The 20,196-nt window shown below is 37.8% G+C and overlaps 2 protein-coding genes across 4 annotated transcripts in view; one reads left to right on the top strand and one right to left on the bottom strand.

Moving 5' to 3' along the window:
• LOC126374315 (semaphorin-1A) overlaps positions 1-20,196 on the top strand; it is a 449,388-nt gene that overhangs the window by 45,404 nt on the left and 383,788 nt on the right. The gene's annotated exons all lie outside the window — the stretch shown is intronic.
• Positions 1,029-13,488, bottom strand: LOC126374503 (uncharacterized). Its single transcript, XM_050021179.1, has 4 exons — positions 12,608-13,488; positions 6,387-6,553; positions 4,149-4,228; positions 1,029-1,650 (listed from the first exon to the last, which is right to left on the bottom strand). Exons 2-4 carry the CDS (start codon positions 6,402-6,404, stop codon positions 1,419-1,421), a joined length of 330 nt encoding a protein of 109 aa, XP_049877136.1. The 5' UTR covers positions 6,405-6,553; positions 12,608-13,488; the 3' UTR covers positions 1,029-1,418.

The following is a 20,196-nucleotide window of genomic DNA, read 5'->3' as shown; positions in this document are numbered from 1 at the left end:
GCCCATTAACGTCCCCACTGCTGGGGCACGGGTCTTCCCTATGGATAGGGAGATCGGGCCTTAAACCACCTCGCAGGCCCAGTGCAGATTGGTGGATATTAACGACTGCTAATGCAGCCGGGATCAACGGCTTAACGTGCCTTCCGAAGCACGGAGGAGCTCGAGATGAAAACTTTTTTTTTGTGGTCACCCATCCTAAGACCGGCCTTTGCGAAAGTCGCTTAACTTCAACAATCGCAGACCGAGCGCATTTACCGCTGCGCCACCGAGCTCCTCAACTCTAAAACTAAAAATTACTTTATAACGACTCTAAAACTAAAATCGACGGCTTAGTTACTGTATCATTTACCTACATACACAAGAACAGATGGAGCAACGCCGCAATAAATACATTAGCAATTAAGCATATCGCCATCGCTCGATCCCCTCGGGCTCGTAGGCATACCGCCACGTATGTTCTTCGAGGCATACATTATAGATAGAGGCGTGATATGTGTCAAGTATTGCTAGTTATTGAATAAATTATGGCGTCTCACTCGGAGGGATATTTCTCAAGGCTTATTCCCGAAAATATTCTGCATTTTCCTGGTTAGACATTTCGTTATATGAGGAAATCGATCGACCGTCGCAGTTTCAGTGAAATGTTGGGAAATATGAAATTCTACTAGTATTAACTTTAAAAAGCGGACAATAAGTGAAAAGTAAGTAGTAACTTAACACTTGTCGTGGTTAAATCTAAATTAACTCTTTGAAAATTTGGATATTTTCATGAGAAAAAATGTCTACGAAAGTTGAACTTCTGTGTTAAGGATTTATAACACGTAAAATAGTAGTGTAAGTATTGGTTTTATGTAAAGTTAGTAATTTTAAATGAAGAATAAATATTATATTTTTCATATTACATATTTAAAAAAAAATGTGAAGAAATAGGTAAAATAACAAAATAAAATAAAACACAAAACTAAAGTTGTTGTGTACTTATATTGTCTTTCATTTTAACAACGTTTTGTATCACAGAAGTACGAAGATTTACAAATTTCCTCTGCCTTACGAGTATATTGGAGTACATAAAGTTATATACAGAACCTAAAACTATTATTCACGACTAACGCAGACGATCGGCCATATTGAAAACAGAATTGAGAAATATAAATAAGAAACGATTATTTATCGAAATTGACTATACATTTCTTTTTTCATATTCCTGTATTTTCAAGGACAAAACGGACGATTGTCTTTTGTCTTCCAGACCGTCATTTGTTATCAAGTAGCTAAAATCTTTATATGGTTCTTATAACCTTCTTTGAAGGTAGTCTTCACTCGGCTTCAGTCTTAAGTATATACAGCGTTGGCCTATTTTCGGCCTCCAGTCAAGTTTATATAAAACATTATGGAAGTGTTCTTAGTTCCTACTAGTTCTAATGCCAGCCCCAATGCTCCGTATGTACGGGGACGACGAGTGGTTTTTCAACGATGACGTGTTTCTCTATGGGCACGGGGATGTGTTTGACTATGGGTACGTGTTTGATTATGGGCACGTGCTTCACGACTGGTACTTCGTGCAGGACCGGGATCTCTTTTATCACCGGGATTTTCTCCACGTGGTGGTGGTGCACTGTGTGGACCTCGTGGGGCACGTGGATTCTGATGCTGTAATTAAAAAATGTTTTTATGTAAAACAATACCTAAAAAGACGTACATTGACCAAATTGGAGATTGCCTTAGAAAAGGTTTAATACCATCTACTCTGAACCGGCGTGCGTGTATGGAACGATTGACGAGTGGAGGAAGCAAGAAGAAGTGTGTCAGGATCGCAGCAAATGGAATTCCATAGTCTCTGCTTACCCCGGTGGGTTATGGCGTGAGATTATGTATCTATGTATGTGTAAATCAATGAACTGACACATTGCACAAATTGTTCTAACGCCCTTCTCGTGTGGGTATTCCCTGTATAAGTGGCTAGGTGTATAACGGTCTCCGTGGTCCAGTGGTTGAGCGTTTGACTCACGATCCGGAGGCCCCGGGTTCGAATCCCGGTGGGGACATATCACAAAAAATCATTTTGTGATCCCTAGTTTGGTTAGGACATTACAGGCTGATCACCTGATTGTCTGAAAGTAAGACGATCCGTGCTTCGGAAGGCACGTTAAGCCGTTGGTCCCGGTTACTATTTACTGATGTAAGTGAGTAATCGTTACATGAGCCATGTCAGGGGCCGTTGGCGGCTCAATAATAACCCTGACACCAGGGTTGATGAGGTTCGTATTCCACCTCACAACCCACACGATAAGAAGAAGAAGTGGCTAAAGACAGAAGCCCAAAAGATCGTTATGATAGATAATAAAATGATCATGTAAATTAAAAGAAGACGAAAAAGAAAAAAAATATTATTCTAAATAGTCTTCCTTCGGTAAAAGCCAACTTTCAATATAGACAAAATGTTTGAAAGCATAATGGAAGACTCAGGTTGAATAATAATTTGTCAGCTAAATTCAAGCTAAATTTGAATAAATTGAAATGTTTCACTGTAATTTTGTTACATTCATAATCTGTTTCGTTACAATTTTGTCATCGCAAACTGACGCAGTTGACTGAGTTATTTTATTAATTACATGATATTTAAGTGTGTATTATGATCATTTCGACAAACATCCGTCTTGCTTTTTTTTGTAATTGTTTCGTGGAAATTTGATAATGTTATTGTCTTTTTTTTGTGTGTGGCGCCTTTAATAAACTATTTCTATTCTATTTTTTATTGGCTTATTACGATAATATTTATAAGTTTAATACTCAATGTGCAAGTTCCGAATCGAGAAGAGTAACTTAAAATATTTGTGCTTAGTCGCCAGTGAATTAACAATAGCGAATATGTTATCTTTTGACCATTCTTACCCGACCGCGGCGAAGTAAAAAGAAGGGTTATGTTTGACCGTTATGTATGTATGAATGTTTATGAGATAGCCGTCCGTGGTTGAATACCAAACTGTCCTAAGACTGCTTATCACGTCATACGACCACGGCTATCTCCTAAATATCACTATTCGGAAAAAAATACAGAAATATTCTCTTGCTTCACACTTTTTAAAGCGTGATTTTTCCGTAGTCGGGTTTTAGATTTTAAACGAAAACTTATTATGTTTGTAGTGATTACATGCCCACGTTCGCGTATATACCTATTTAATTTAACAAGTAATTACAATTGTTTCACAATTTCTCAAACCTAGTGAACCACGCGTTTGATATTAGCAATCGTTTCAAAAGAGCACTGTATGTGAAGTCATTCGTAAACGGTGTAGATTAACGTAGAATACAAAGTAGGTATTAGTATTACAAATTGACATAGCTAGCGTTTTTTTTCTGTGCCTGTGGCGGGGGCAAGGTAGTTTAAAAATAGAATTATAGTGCAAACTACCTTTGTTTGTTAGTCATTGAAGGGTAATTAAGTTTCAAGTCGTAACCGTCAAAATTACAAAAGTAATGTCAACTTTTTTTGACCAGTAAGTTGTAAATGTCTCTTACCGTAAATTACCGGTCAAAAAAGTTGAATTTTTATAATTTTTGGGATATAAGGTATGAGTTTAACTATACTATTGTATGAGTTGACAGGCAGTCGCTCCTGTAAAAAAACCGGACCTGTCAAATCTTCAGGTTAGGTAAGCGGACCCTGTTAAAAACGGGATAATGCTAAGGATGAAAGTATGACTTTAAATGTAATACAGGAATATTATTAATAATGAAAGCTTTTCATACATCTGTTACATAGCACAAGTCTCATTTCAATAAGATGTAGGTTAATACCTAGGTATCTTATTGACTAAAATCGTGAATATTGAATTGATTTGTTTCCTAGGTTATCAGACTTTGATAAGAGTGGAAAAAGCGAAATTGGTGTGTCAGGATCGTGTAAAGCGGAATCCCGTGATCTCTGCCTACCCCGATCGCAAATAGACGTAATCTTATGTATGTATGACAATGTATCAAATCAATCAAATCAAATCAAATATACTTTATTGCACAGAACTAAAATTTCAACAATGAGACATAACACATGAATACAGTACAATGTATGTGTATTATTAGACTCGGCTTTCGTCTTCTCATCTTGATGTGTGCTTAAAACTATTAGACAGATAGTAGTAGTTACTTACTGTGTCTTGTGGTAGGGATCTGGTTCAGGCACTGGGTTTGCCAATACCAGATGGCTGGCGACCACGACGGCCAAACTCAACTGGAAGTAAAGAAAGACATGTCTTTAACCATTTATTGTTTTCTGATGTTTTATCATTACTAAGTGGTATCTTAGATGTACCTACAATACAAATAGAAGTTGCTAGAAAATCTATTTTTGTGTTTCTTTATCTAATAACAGTCTTTTTTTTATTAACTTGTTTTTTTGAAGGAAAACGTCGGGAGGTATTGACCTAACCTGTAGGTATTGGGCTGGTTTTTCCTTCGCGGGTTAGAAGGTCAAACAGGCAGTTGCACTTGTAAAAAACCGGACCTATCCAATCTTCAGGTTAGGTAAGCGTACCCTGTGAAAAACGGGATAATGCTTAACTGATTATAATGATTATGATTAACTTGAAAATTACGAGCTACTTTAAACTAGTGATTTCACATAGATTTTTAGGTAAACTAAAACACAATGTTCCCTAAATATTTCTATACGTTTGATAAGAGTAAGTGGGTTGAATAAATTGACCTGTTTTTGACCTGCATGCCAGTTCTTTATCGGAGGAAAAACAGATGAAAATAAACCGAAAACGACATACAACATTTACAATGGGTATCCGTAACAACGAGTATTTTTGGAAGGATATAATTTTGTATCTAAGAGGAGTATAAACCAGATCCTGTTATAAAATATAATTTTATTCGTATGGAAAATGCACGTTAAGGAGGGATGTATAATACATATATGTCAATTATGTTTAAAGCAAAGAAAAGCTTTGAAATATCGAGTATGGACCTCCAGACCCTTCGATGGGAAATTCTATTAGTTATGTAATTTTAAGCCGGTTCTACTGTCTGTAACTAAGTAGGTTTTTGCTTGCATAACATCACGCCTGTATCCTCGAAGGACTAGGCAGAGATGAATAGTATTGCGGCACGATGGGTGGTGGTGGAGTCCCGAGGTGCCGGCAGAGTAGTAGCAGGAGAGTAGGATGAGTAGTAATAGCGAAGAAAACTTACTGTTTTCTTCGCTATTACCAACAGGAATACACAGTAATAAATTGTTTTAAGTTTACGCGGTTAATGGTGCTAATTCCTGTAAATACCATCTAATTTTATTTTAAGTTATATCTGTCATTTTCTTATCCGCCGAAAAGGAAAGGGACGGGTAATTGACAAGCATAAAATTTATGGAACACACGTCAATTTTAAGCACAAATCTAAACCAACCGTCTAAAAATTTTACATCAGTCAATAACCCGACACATTCATTTACTCATTCTTCCTAAAATTAAGAGCTGTGAATCATCCGTCCCTTTCCTTTTCGACGGGTATGAAAATGACGGATATAACTTAAAATAAAATTAGGCGGTGTTTGCAGGAATCGGGGCCATTATCATAATTAAAACACATCATAACGGGTTCTTACTGCGTTTAAATAGGGATATGAGACTCCCGATATTTCGACACTGTTGCAAGTGCCATGATCACGGGATGACTGATGAGTTTTTTACAGAAACGACTGCCTATCTGATCTTCCAACCCGCGAAGGGAAAACCAGCCCAATACAGGTTAGGTCACACACCTCCGAAAATGCATTCTCGAGAATGCGGGTTTCCTCACGATGTTTTCCTTCACCGCTGAGCACGTGATAATCATTTATGATACAAACATGAATTCGAAAACAAATTCGACAATCATTGGTTTAGGCCTGAGCTGGATTCGAACCTCAAAGTGAGAGGCAAGAGTTCTGCCAACTGGGCTACCACGGTTCTAATAGCTGAATCGATATCATATAATAATTGTAAATTCTTTGATATTGATTATCTGGCTAAACTGATCTTGTATACCTATATAGATATTGCAATATTTCCGTTTACCTAATCTGAAGATTTGACAGGGCCCGATTTTGCACACGCGACAGACTTTCCAACCCGAAGGAAAAACCAGCTAAAGGTATAGGAGAGGTAACAAAAACACATCTTTGGTAACCTTTTTCATCTAATAACTTCAAACCAAGTGTGACTGCAAGTGGTATGCGTGTCACTTGTGGTTGCCCTCCCAAGACTTCCAGCTATGAGATTTCTAAATGTCTGCCTCTCTAGTGAGTAAGTACATTTTCTTTTTAGTTTTGTCCAGATGTAGAAATACAAACTTGTTGTTTGTATTTTATTTGGCCAATTTATTCGAAAAACAAATAAACGTGTACTTACAGCGATTTTGTGGATCATGTCGGCGGTTGTAGGATAGTTGTTGCACTGTGCGTGTGAGACGCAGCGCGGGTTAATATCTGCGCAGGTTGTGCAAGTGCGCACGCGTCACGGACCGGCGCGGGCGCAACGAGGACGCGCCATCCAAAATGACAGGGAAAACCGATCACCTGTAAGTTTCAGTTGCAGAAATAATGAATATGTTAATTATAGTTATTTTTAAGATATGTAATTACCAAACAAATAATAACATACAAGATATGGAATGGAAGATAGAAGGAGCAAAATATGTAACACATGACATACACGCAAAAATGTATTGCATGAAAAGTTTTGGTAGTATATGTAATTTAAATATAAAATAACAAAATATTATGTAATTATAGATTTTATTTGTAATTTTCTACGAAACACTAACAACAGGTTTTGATGTTCAGGGGCCTTTGGCGGCTCAATAGTAACCGTGATGGGATCATATCGGTCATTGATCTCACAACCCACTTGAGACCTCCTTCTGTACCTACTTATTTTTTGTCATTATAACTATATTAATGTGTACTTACCATAAAAAGTTTAATGAGAGAAGAGAAACCATAACCACCTTACGACTTCATTGAACCTACTGTTTAAGTATAATTGCAAGTTACCTGCTAACTTGAGCTAATTTTCAGCATTGCCATTTATTTCTAGAGCCTTCTGGTAACTTCTACGATGGCGTATGAAATCTGACATAATCTCTAACCATGAGCTACAGAGTAGATAAACTACTTGATGCTGTTTCGTAAACAGAAGTTACCTTCTAACTTGCGGTGATTTGCGGCTGTGTCTACTGTCTATATCCAGAACTTTCTGGTAATTTCTACAATGACGTATGACATAATTTCTAACCATGAGCCATAGAGTAGGTAATTATTTGTTGTTGTTTTGTAAACAGAATACTCGTATATCCTCAGCTATATCGCAAGATGGATGTCAGCTTAATAATTGACGACTGCGGCCGGCCGTCCGGAAATATTAAGTGGGTAAATGTAAAACAGTGCTTATTATGTACAGTCTTAGAGGTTATTTGCGGTTATTTGCGTTGGAACTGATCCAGTGTACAAGCGAAATCTACGAATTTCGATAAGATTTTTGTTAACAAAACCACGCAATGGACGAGCTAGGTTCAATCCAGGTAAAAAATTGTGGCTACAATGGAGCAGTTCCAATCGGAATCCGAATCAGAATCGGAATGTTAATTTAATTAGATTTTATTGAAGTTCGGATTACGTTGCGATTTGTATTGCTAGGTAGAACGGCACATTAGTGGGTACATACCTGTGTCACGCGATTTTTAAATTAAAACGGAATTCAACATCTTATGAATGGTGAATGTTTTATATATAGTATTTCTTTCCATTGAATACTTGGGACATTACTTTTACGTATATTACCAGCATAAGTCCCCATACAAATCAAATAGACAACCCCTTTTTGGTCTAAAATTAACTACATTTTCCACACAATTATTTTCATGGTAGAGTTGTTCGAACGACTGTACTTATTAATACTGGACGTATTATTAGCAACATTGCACATAGGATGTCAAGGATCGTAATAATTCTTCAATTGCTTGGAAAGTTCCTTCATTTGAATGTGGTAATTGCCTTTGATTGACTGCAAGGATATCATCGTGATTACGAATGCTGTAGGATTTATCGATTTGTCGTTATTTGTGGGATATGTACCCGATTTATCAAAATATACAAGCCGTGTATTACAAGAAATTGTCTTGTAAAAAATTTCATTAATACAAGAATGTGTTTATCAAAACTGCACATGTAAATTAAATATTACAAGTGTATTTAGCTGTGGTAGCCCAGTTGGTAGAACGCTTGCCTCTGTATGAACTGAACCTGTATTGGGCTGGTTTTCCCTTCGCGGGTTGGAAGGTCAGACAGGCAGTGGCTTCTGTAAAAAACCGGACCTGTCAAATCTTCAGGTTAGGTAAGCGGACCCTGTGAAAAACGGGATAATGCAATGTGGGTTATGAGATGGATTACCAACCTCACCAACCCTGGTGTCAGGGATATTATTGAGCCGCCAAAGGCCCCTGACATGGCTCATATAACGACTACATACTTACATCAGTTAGTAGTAACCGGGACCAATAGCTTAACGTACCTTCCGAAGCACGGATCATCTTAATGTCGGACAATCAGGTGATGAGCCTGTAATGTCCTAACCAAATTAGGGGTCACAAAGTGATTTTTGTGACATGTCCTCACCGGGATTCGAATTCGGGGCCTAAGGATCGTGAGACCAACGCTCAACCACTGAACCACTTGCCAATTATAAAAGTAGTTATTATTTATGTAATTTCTTCGTGATCTATGCTCATTTATCTTCGCAAGTACGTATTTGTCTTTGTAAGTATTGTGCATAGTATTTTGTTCCGATTGCATTTGTATCTATAACAGGTGAATAACTACTAGAAAACACGCGAGTATCAATGAAGTATCGAGAGTCGATAAAGGTAAAGTGTGGATAGATCGGTGTATAGTACTTGAACTGGTTTGTTTAATATGGTCACTGGTTAGAGCGCACTAGAAAGTCTTTCTAGAACTCAATGAAAACTGGATCTATATCGTAATACGGGTTTAGCCATTCAGTAAATAAAGTACATTTAATATTCATTGTGTAAAGAATTATTTGCGTCAGAGTACTGCATGGCGGAAGGCAAGAGAGAAACCACTGCCCTATTTTTCTCTAAAAAAGTAGTATAGAAAATGCTACAGCGACAAGAGCGTCGTTCTTAAATTAATGATGATGAAAGTATTATTAATTGTTTGATAAAGTCATGCCCATGCTACTGGGGTGAGCAGCGCGTTATTCCTGGTATTCCTTCCAAGATTTTGATAAAAAATACAATAAGTCTTTTGACGAAGCTTGTGCGGATTTTATTATGTATGGTTTGAATATGCTTTCCCATATTTTATTTTTTTTTGAATATAAATGTTGGTACTGACGAAGCCTGTGGTGGATTTACATTTTGTTTTTCATTATTATTATTCATTATGTAATTATTTTAAAATATATTAAGGACCAATATGGTTGTTGTAATAAAAAGAAGTTTACAATAAGTCTAGTTTGAATAGGCTGACATTATTGAAAAACATGGCGCCAATCCATTTTCCAACTAACAAACTTCGTTTTAAACCACGAACAGTTCTTTTTTATTTCATATGTAAATGAAATCCAATATTTAGTTCGACGCGGTCGTGCATGTAAACTCGTTGATTCGAAGTTTTTTCCATCCATGACTATGTTAGGGACTGGTATAGGTACACATTATTAGCTCATCTGGTTCACCTACATTGCACTGTTACATATTAAAAACTACATAAAGAAGCATTACGACACGTAACGGACAAGAAGACATGTAAAAAGGCATAATAAATTATTTATTATTTGCAAATTATGTCACCTGCAAACATAACTTGTTAGTGATTAAATTACGCTGAAATGATATCGGATTTGATGTTAATAAAATGTTGGTATAAAAATATACTAAAATTGCTCTCCATTCCTAGAATTTTTATCGTTAAATAAATGGGGCTTCTGTGTTAATAATTACAAAAGAACCTTTTTGTAAAAAACTTCACGTTTTTCCTTGTTTGTATGGCAACCGACACGGAACATCTCGTACATACAAAATCAGTGCAAAAAATTCTATGTGGAGCGTGTTGTTACAACCGTATAAATTCGTGCAGTAATGTAGCTACCAGTAACGGATAAATAGTGTTAAAGTTCACCATCGAAGCCTAACTACGAAATTATATTATATTATTAAATAGTGTTTGGTGAAACATATTAACATTCATATTTTAGTATCCTCGTCAATCGTAAAACACTACATTGTAATCTACAGCTGAAAGTTTATAGCGATTAACCTACAAAGATGATTATAATAATAAAAACCTACGAAGATAAAGGTACAAAAAGAAGTACGTGGTGAGGAGCTCGGTGGCGCAGCGGTAAACGCGCTCGGTCTGCGATTGTTGAAGTTAAGCAACTTTCGCAAAGGCCGGTCATAGGATGGGTGACCACAAAAAAAAATTTTCATCTCGAGCTCCTCCGTGCTTCGGAAGGCACGTTAAGCCGTTGGTCCCGGCTGCATTAGCAGTCGTTAATAACCATCAATCCGCACTGGGCCCGCGTGATGGTTTAAGGCCGGATCTCCCTATCCATCCATAGGGAAGGCCCGTGCCCCAGCAGTGGGGACGTTAATGGGCTGATGATGATGACTTGGTAAGTCCAACATTTACCTACTATCTGAGTTTTTGTCTTTTGTAGCTCAGTAGTAATTCTGAGGTAAGGGTAAGGAGATCGCACTTATAACTCACACGAAAGAAGAAGCGCAGATTGTCAGCATACTCCGTTCCACTAACAGTTCCTATTTAAGAGCATGATTTTAGGTTGTTTAGAACGTTTACGTTGTTTTAGGTTCGAACATCGGTACTGGAATTGCACCAATGAGTTAAGTGCAGTTTTCACTGACACAGCTAGCTCGACCATTATAGACGGCGATATGGCTCACCACCTATCACGTTGATCTAACAGAAATCTTGATGAGGTGTGGGTACTTTTGGTGGACGTAACTCTGACAACCCCGATTGGCATATAGTAGAGTTTATGTTATGTTTCCTAAAAGACCAAACCTAGACCTAGAAGGACTTACATTGACCAAGAGATGTCCTTAGAATAGGTTTAATACGATCTACTCTGAACCGGCGTGCGTGTATGAAGCGATTGATGAATGTGGAGGAGTTGAGAATTGAGAAGTGTGCCAGGATCGAAGCAAATGGAGTTCTGTAGTCTCTGCTTACCCTGGGAAATAGGCGTGAGTTTATGTATGTATGTTATGTTTCGAACGTTTCTATTTAGTTGTCAAACTGATGGAATATATCACTCTAGTATTACAGCGTTTGCGATAGACGCGTGAGCCCACCTACGTATTGGTAAACGAAGCTATGTCTTTAAGAAAATGTGGTCAAACGTGATGCAAATTTGAATGAGCAGATGGTGATTTATATTTGCGATCTGTTGGTATCGAGTTGCAGTCAATCAGAGTCGTTCTTATGGGTATCATGTGTCACTACACCTGCAATATTTTTCCTTTGACGGTATATGAAATAATGAAATCAGATATGATTTTAGGTTGTTTCCTTCGCGACGTTGATATTAGATTACTTATTACACTATTTGTAATGTATTCGTAGGTATTGCTTCTTAGATACAGTCTCGTTTACATCGCCGTGTGACTTTTTTTATTTTATGGTGGGTTGTTGTATTTTTTGTTCCTTTGTTTATTATTTAGTTTTCTTTATCAACACGCAACAATGCACCTTCTCACCTGCGAACGACTATATTCTCAATTGAAATTTTATCTGCGATTGGACCTGCCCTTAAGAATAGACCGTTGGCGTAAAGGTACTTATCTGCGTTATTTTTTCGTTGTCGTTTTGTGGTTAGATTATTCTTTTTGGGTAAACTAAAACAATCCGGTCCCAGTTTGGGCGCCACAAACGTAGCATTGTCCTATTCAACACAAACCCGCTTCCAGTTATCATTCTCGCATACAATATCCAACACATCAAAGTGAATCCAGCGGTTGTAAAAAAGGTAAAGCGAACAATTTAGAAATGCACTCCGCACGATGCAGTGGAATAGCGAATGAGGGCAATAGCGCAATCAGCCGTATTTCCCTTGACGCTACACCCCTCCACAATCGGGAACTACTACCGGCTTTACTTTTATAGTATTTTGAGTGTATAGACAAGTTTTATTTCAAGATTTGTTGAAGGAATAACAGTTTCTGGAATTGTCCTCTGTTTGTTTACAGAAATCTTAAGTAAATCCAGTTTTTTATACCACATTCAGTTCTATAAATCTTAGTGTAGTATGGCATGCGTAACTACAATGGGTGGAAGTGACAAATTCTAAGAAACTGATGTGATTGAAGAAAGATAAACCTTCTAAGAAACTTTTATATCGGTTTTTTGGTTGAGTAAATTAACCGTAGATTCTTTCCACGAAAAGGCATGTAAGTACCGGTGAAGTTTCATAACACACTACTTAAAGATTATCTGCTTAGCGACTCCAGAGATTTCAGGAAAGGCCCAGCTTATCTCCGAATACAGGTTCTCCTTACTTAATAATAACTCGCACCATTAGTCACTCACCTCATCACATTAAACAGTATACCGCACATTTACAAGTATATAGAGCTCATAAAACCCCCAGCAAGAGGTCCGTAAGTCGCTTTGAAGCGGCAATCCCCAGAGCGGCTTACATCCTGTAATCCCTCACAGGTCACTCATGTGACGTCACCTGTGCTTGCTCCTGCGTTTTTATTGAATCTCATATGTTGTTTCCACGGCTGAAAGGAACAATTTTACGGAGCGAAATAAAGTGAAGTAAACGAGTGTTTTGCAGTCAGAAGTTGCAAACCTTATTTTTGTTTCTTACTGCTTCGCAAGGAAATAGGAACAACGACATTTTATAGTTGCGAAATGGTGTCTGTAAAGCACAGTTTTTGTTGAAAAATCACAATATAAACATCGTAAATTTACGTCGGGTCAGATTTTATGCGTAACTTTAAAATAAATTTTAATGGGGGATCGATAAATCATTCACAATTTACGTGTTTTCGCTCGTATTTGGCGATACCACAAATCATTTGAGGCAGACGCCATGTTATCGACACTCGGCAGACATTCATCTCGTGTGTGTTTTGACAGTTCACTGCAGTTCCCCTATCGTTACACGTTCGAAATTCTGTTTATACCGTTTAAAAAAGTCGCACTAGTGCAAGTTGGGCTTTTGACATTAGATATTGATTTATTTTATTGAAAATCGAACAATGTATCAAGGGTACTGCATTGGACAACAATTTATCATTGTATCTGCACCTTATGTAGAATAATCCAGCCTATTCGACGAAAGTTTGGTAGACTTAAAACAAAAAAGAATCGTTGTTATATAAAATTCTTGCCGCAAATATTCAAGCAATTGTTATTATACTTATCTGAAAATCTTTCTTCTTCATTTCGAGTAATCTTGTTACGCGAACATAAACTAAATTAAGTAGGAATCTTCCACTTGGGAATACAATTCTGTAGCTACGTGTATTTTCTTTTCAATACGATGTCAAATAGTATTAAGGAAACATGTGCGTATAAATAAATACTCCAGTGAATTAGTATTCATAGAATGTGTCATGATAAAGTATTATGACTCATCTGATGTAGTCATAGGCTAGTCGTAATAATGCTAAGGTTTAGTTTTATATATATGCAGCATATGCATATGCATATGGGCTGCCAGTGAAAGACCTAGTAAGAAAAGGTTTATTACGATCTACTCTGAACCGGCGTGCGTGTAAGAAACGATTGATGAATGTGGAGGAAGCAAGAGAAGTGTGTCAGGATCGAAGCAAATGGAATTCCATAGTCTCTGCTTTCCCCGGTGGGAAATAGGCGTCAGTTTGGAACCAGGCCTCGTAATGTGCCTTGCAACCATCGACCAAAGACTTCCTCCACTGGTTACGGTCACTAGCCGGGTCTTACCATTTATCGGGGCTGATGATAAATATGCAAGTATGTCGCCCTTTGAGCAGTCCTTGAAGCGCAACATGGACCATCCTACTCTTCTCTTGCAAACTCAGGCCAGAGGATAATTAACAGCCACTTTTGATACGAAAACTTAAGATGGATATGATGAGATTTATTATTATTATTCATAGCCCTTAATGTTCTACTGCAGGGCAAAGGGTATTCTTCCACTCCTCCCTAACAATGTTAGTGTTTTTTAAAATAATTTTCAGTTCCATACTTTTGCGACGAAAAATTCTACCTGATATCAAGATGAGATTTAATCCCTTTTTAACCGCAGTAGACGCACAAACACGTGATTATATTTGTAATTGGGGTAGTCTGAGGTATATTTATCGCATGATGAACTAAGCACCCATGCCTCGCCGAGCTTTCTGTTAGACGAACGAGATGATAGGTGGCTTAGGTGGTGAGCCGTGACGCCGTCTATAATGGTCGAGCTAACTGTGTTAGTGAAAATCACACGCAGATAAATAAATAACTCACTGGTCCAATTCATGTCAAATAAGTAATCCAAATTATACCTACAGACTGCTTGTTATGTACGGTCACGAGTACTAATATATATACACTTTGAAACCATATCCCATTAACTGTTGTGACAATCTAAACCGTAAGTCTCATTGAATGTCAAATATGATAGTGCGACAGGGTTCTAAAGTGACTGTACACAACTCTATCTGTGTAATATCAGATAGGACAAATCGTCGATTTCAAAACTCTTTAGCCACATCTTATTAGTATGACCAGAAGCCGGTCACCCATCTCACAAGCCTTCCCAACATTACCTATATTCGTTTAAAACGCAATTTCTGGTATCAATTTACTTAACCGCAAGTTTACAGTCACACTTGAATTTCTAGAACGGCTTACGATCTGGAAATAACACGGCAAAATGAAGAGGACACTTGGTGTTGCGCCGAGGCTAACCACACGGGTGTATCGTAAAGGGTAGGGTTACCGAATGGCTCTTAAAGTATTGAGTGTCCGAAGTAAAATGGAGTGCTATGTGCACGGCGTACGGTGTTATGTTACTTCCATCATGCTTGTCTGTAAGCTGTGGCATGCTTATATTATTTTTATAATATTTTTTATTTTCGTTGTGGAGATCCTTGGGGGAGGCCTATGCCCAGCAGTGGGCGTCGTACGGCTGATGATGTTGCACATTACAACAGATTTTTAAACATATACAGCGTATACTGGGTGTTAGAGACACCGTAACGAATACCGAGGGACTGGTCTGTCGCAAAATTCATGTTGTTTTTTGGGTTTTTTTTTTTCATTATTTTCATGTCTATGCTTTTACGATGGACAATTCCACGTGATATTATCTCAGAATAATGAGCTGAATAATCACCCTCAGTATTCGTCACGATGTCACTTACACCACGTACAAGTACGTACAGGTAGCCATACAAGTACATACGTTTGAGTGTTAGTGACACCGTCACGAATACTGAGGGGGATGATTCAGACCATGATTCTGAGTTGATATCAAGTGGAAATTCCTGTCGGAAAATTCATAAAAATTTAAGTGTTTTTTTAAATTATTTTTAGTTTTATACTTTTGCGACGGTAATTTCTACTTGATATCAACTCTGAATCATAGTCTAAATCATTCTTCAAAGTTTTCCTTACGACGTCACTAACACCCTGTATCTGGTCGTGGTCCCACTGCTGATTACAGGATGTCCATCAATCCACCGGAGGCAGTATGGTGCATACTCCACCATCCTGCCTCACTGCGGGTCGGTGGTGTTGTTTTGTTCCAACGGCTTAACATGCAATCTGCAGCACGGAATCATGATCATTTTATCCATTAGAGTCTTCTTCTTCTTCTTCTTATCGTGTGGGTTGTGAGGTGGAATACCAACCTCATCAACCCTGGTGTTAGGGTTGTTACTGAGCCGCTAAAGGCCCCTGACATGACTCATGTAACGACTACATACATCAGTAGGTAGTATCTTGCTTTCGGACAATCAGGTGATCAGCCTGTAATGTCCTAACCAAAATAGGGATCACAAAGTGATTTTTGTGATATGTCCCCACCGGGATTCGAACCCGGGGCCTCTGGATCGTGAGCCCCACGTTCAGCCACTGGACCACGGAGGCCGTCATTAAAGTGTTAAAATCACTTTAGATGAGATTTCACGAAATAACCGGAGTGATAAAAAGGATAAATAATTCATTAAGTTTTTCTTTATGTCTCTGACCGTCCATATGTCCAATGTGACCATATATGGATAACATTAATGAATCAATGAGAAAGTTCTAGACGGATCAGGATCGGTGTTAAACTAGGTATGCCCTAATAAAACGCATGGTGTCAATGATATGCTGTAGGTGTGGCTAATGTGTAGTATGTTGCATTTATGATACTTTCATCACCTTATTCGTCAATGATAGCACGAGTTTTACGGCCCTTACCATTCTGGTCTTAAGTATCAGTAAAGGGAGACATACACAGGCGGTACCGGAAGCATTCTGGAGTCAGCAGCAGTTAGTATGAAACTGTATTGAAGAAGAAGGAAAAAATGTGCGCCTGGTGTTCAATATACATAACGACCCTGTCATCATCTTTACTTTAAGAACCACTCTCTGGTCGGTGTAGCATTCTCCATACTAGATTATTAGGGAAAAATAGTGCAGTGGTTTCCTTCCGCCCCGCAGTACTCTGATGCGAGTGGGATGGCGCTCACAGGCCTTCTGGAAGAAATTTCTACTTGAAATATGTTGTGCCTTTTGTCTCTCTTCATGTTGTCATAATTATTGTGTTTCTGTGTTATCCTGTGTACAATAAATTATTAAATAAATAAATGCACGATATTCTCCTTAACGATATCCCGTTTTACAAGGAGTCCGCTTATCAAACTTGAAGATTTGGTAAGTCTGGATTTTACAGAAGCGACTGCCTGGCCTCTACACCTTTTTGCCACTACTTGAAGGTCTAGAGAACCTACAAACAATAAAAAATATTATAAATCCTTTCTATTTTCTTCAGGTTTACTCTGGGTCTGAAGTTGCGTCCTCTTCTTGTGACAAATAAAAAAACCTTTACAAAACTTTTTTATATGTAGTTTCTAATAATAAGTAATAAAAATAACATTTAAGTAGGAAGTTGACAATACAATTAGACCCAGAGTAAACCTGAAGAAAATAGAAAGGATTTATAATATTTTTTATTGTTTGTAGGTTCTCTAGACTTTCAAGTAGTGGCAAAAAGGTATAGAGCTTATTTAGCTAAGTTTCGATATGACAAAAATAATAATTTCGGTCACCGAATGGCATGGCTACACTTACGCCATCTATTGTCGCCGAGCAAGGGTCACAAAACTCTTAAAAAAACTTTAACTACTAAATTATGAAATACCTGCGAATATTTCCATAAAGTCTTAAGTTGTTTTAGTATCAAGATAAATAATTCAATGGAGGTTTCACGAAATATTCCTAAAGATTTTCCACTTTAGAAGTTAAGGAGCCTTGAAAATTGACTTTATTTCAGAGGAATACTTTCCAGCAATTACTTTGTGATTCATAATTATCGTCACTTATTAACTTTCCAGACAATTTTATTAATCAGCCCCTTACTAGCCTTTATCTAAAGGATCAACCTTATTTTCCAACCCTTTTTTTTAATTTTATGGTCGTTGCCTACTTCAACGGAAAATAGGCATGATCGTATGCATGTGTATGTATCTTTAGTATGATAATGGCCCCGATTCCTGCAGACACCGCCTAATTTTATTTTAAGTTTAAAGGGACGGATGATTCACAGCTCTTAATTTTACGAAGAATGAGTAAATAAATGAATAACCCGGGCGAATCAAAAAGGTATGTCGCTGGTATGCAATCCGTTTGACGTGCTGTCTACTTAACTGTGTCAGGTTATTGACTGATGTAAAATTTTTAGGCAGTTGGTTTAGATTTGTGCTTAAAATTGACGTGTGTTCCATAAATTTTATGCTTGTCGATTACCCGTCCCTTTCCTTTTCGGCGGATAAGAAAATGACAGATATAACTTAAAATAAAATTAGATGGTATTTACAGGAATTAGCACCAATTTGTTAGCAAGCATTCGCAAGCGAATATAAAGAAATAGTTATAATACATTGCAATACACATAATTTAACAGAAGATCTCGTGTCATCCAAACAATATTAGAAAAAAAAACCGGACCACCAGAAAATGTATGTCTCATATATTTATAACATTCATTCTTACTGTGAGTCCGACTGACACTTTGTCGGTTTCACACTGTGTTTGTAATGCAGTTCAACTTATTGTACAAATTAATGCTCGAAGTCGAATGTCCCATAATCGCGAACGCTCGCGATGTGAACGCTCCATAAAGAGAACTTTAGTGGAAAAGAGAGTAACGTGTTTAAGCTACTTTCGCCCGCTTTCCCGCAGTCACCATTACATTTTTATTCGACATCTAGTCGTAGTTGGTTCTGCTTCGCGTAGATGGTTCTAGAACCGCATTGGGTGAGTCGAGGTCGTCCTTTGTTACAACTTTTACGATTTGTATAGACTGAGATCACTGAGATGAAACATATCACAGTCTAACAGGGTGTTAGTGACATCATAACGAAAATATTGGGGGAAGATTCAGACCATGCCTCTGAGTTAATATCAAGTGGAATTTCTTGTCGTAATATATGTAAAATTAACCACGTGATAAGGAGCTACTGGTGCCCCACAGTAGGACGTAAGATGTTACATTACCTGCGTGCATGTGTTGCATGTAGTATGCATTCTGCAATGGTCTAACGACATGATTTATTTATGTAACTAGTACGGGGTGAACAACCCAAACATCTTTTCATGTGGGTTGTGAGGTGGATAAGCTTATCAACCTGTGGTCTCAGGTGTATTATTGAACCGCCAAAGGCAACCTAACATGACTCGTGTAATGACTACGTACTAACATCAGTAAGTAGTAACTGGGACCAACGGCTTAACGTGCCTTCCGAAATGCGGAGTCATCTTATTTTTGAAACGATCAAGTGATTTCAACCTGGAATATCATGGGTAAATTAAGGACAGTCTAACAAAGTACTTTTTGTTAGAGCGCATACCGACGGTTTATTAGGGTTATTGTCTAACTTCCACATTTGTTTTCTGTAGCCTAATTAATGTCCCACTGCTGGGCAAAGGTCTCCCCCTTCTCTTTCTAACCCTCCCTGTCTTGGGTATCGGTCTGCCAGGTGTGCCGGAAGGCGTCCAGCTCGTCCCTCAGACAGACCACGGCAACGGTGGCCGTGGTCTGTCTCCACGTCGACGACCATGTGGGGACCACATTCCACATATTTTAGTTTCTAATTTTCATTCTTACGTCTACTCCGTTCCTGTCTGCGACTAAATTGGTTTTGTAATATACAAAAGAAAACGTTCCCCTACTTTATCACAATATAAGTAACACTATAAAACTCAATATACTCAATCCATACCAAACAGCACAAAACGTCGTGAATATCTAAAGACGCGGTATGAGCGTAGAGTTGCGTCAAATGGTCTGATAGCTCTAACTTAGGCTAACTTATTCGTGCTTAGCGCTTAGCTATCTTGTCTACAATGTTCGTGCTTAATAATTTTCCATGTTCCACTTTAGAACTTGCCTTTGCGAATGTCTGTTGCTCTTGGAAGTGTTCTTATATTTTCGGACAGTGGTACTATTTTGTCTTGCATATTAATGATACATAAAATTGCTTCTTTACTGGATTGGTAGCGAATAAAATATACATACTGCATCTAAGTACATACACATGCATACACTATTGCCTGTATTCCCTAGTGAAGTGTGCAAAGCTAGAAGTAGTCAAAGACAATTTGCAGCTACAGTTGATACGAAGTCCTAAGATGGATATAATGAACGTTATAGTGGTAAGGGATCGGCCTATCGCCCTAATAATTGTCCGCTCACGAGAATTAATATGTATATGTCGCAGGGATATGATAAAAACGGGGATTTGATCAAATCACGGAGGATGTTAAAATAACAACACGTTTTTATCTTTTCCCTAAACAAATCTAGTGAATTGAACAAATCCCTAAATTGGTTCAGTGAAATGACAAAAATATTTTTGCTTTGGTATTTTAAAGGTTTATTTGGTTAGATATACGTACATAATTATGATAATCAGGTGTGTGTAATACAA

This window comes from Pectinophora gossypiella, chromosome 17, assembly GCF_024362695.1.
Source record: "Pectinophora gossypiella chromosome 17, ilPecGoss1.1, whole genome shotgun sequence".
Taxonomy (NCBI): domain Eukaryota; kingdom Metazoa; phylum Arthropoda; class Insecta; order Lepidoptera; family Gelechiidae; genus Pectinophora; species Pectinophora gossypiella.
Note: the sequence above shows the minus strand (reverse complement) of the source record. Positions and strands in the feature narration are given on the sequence as shown.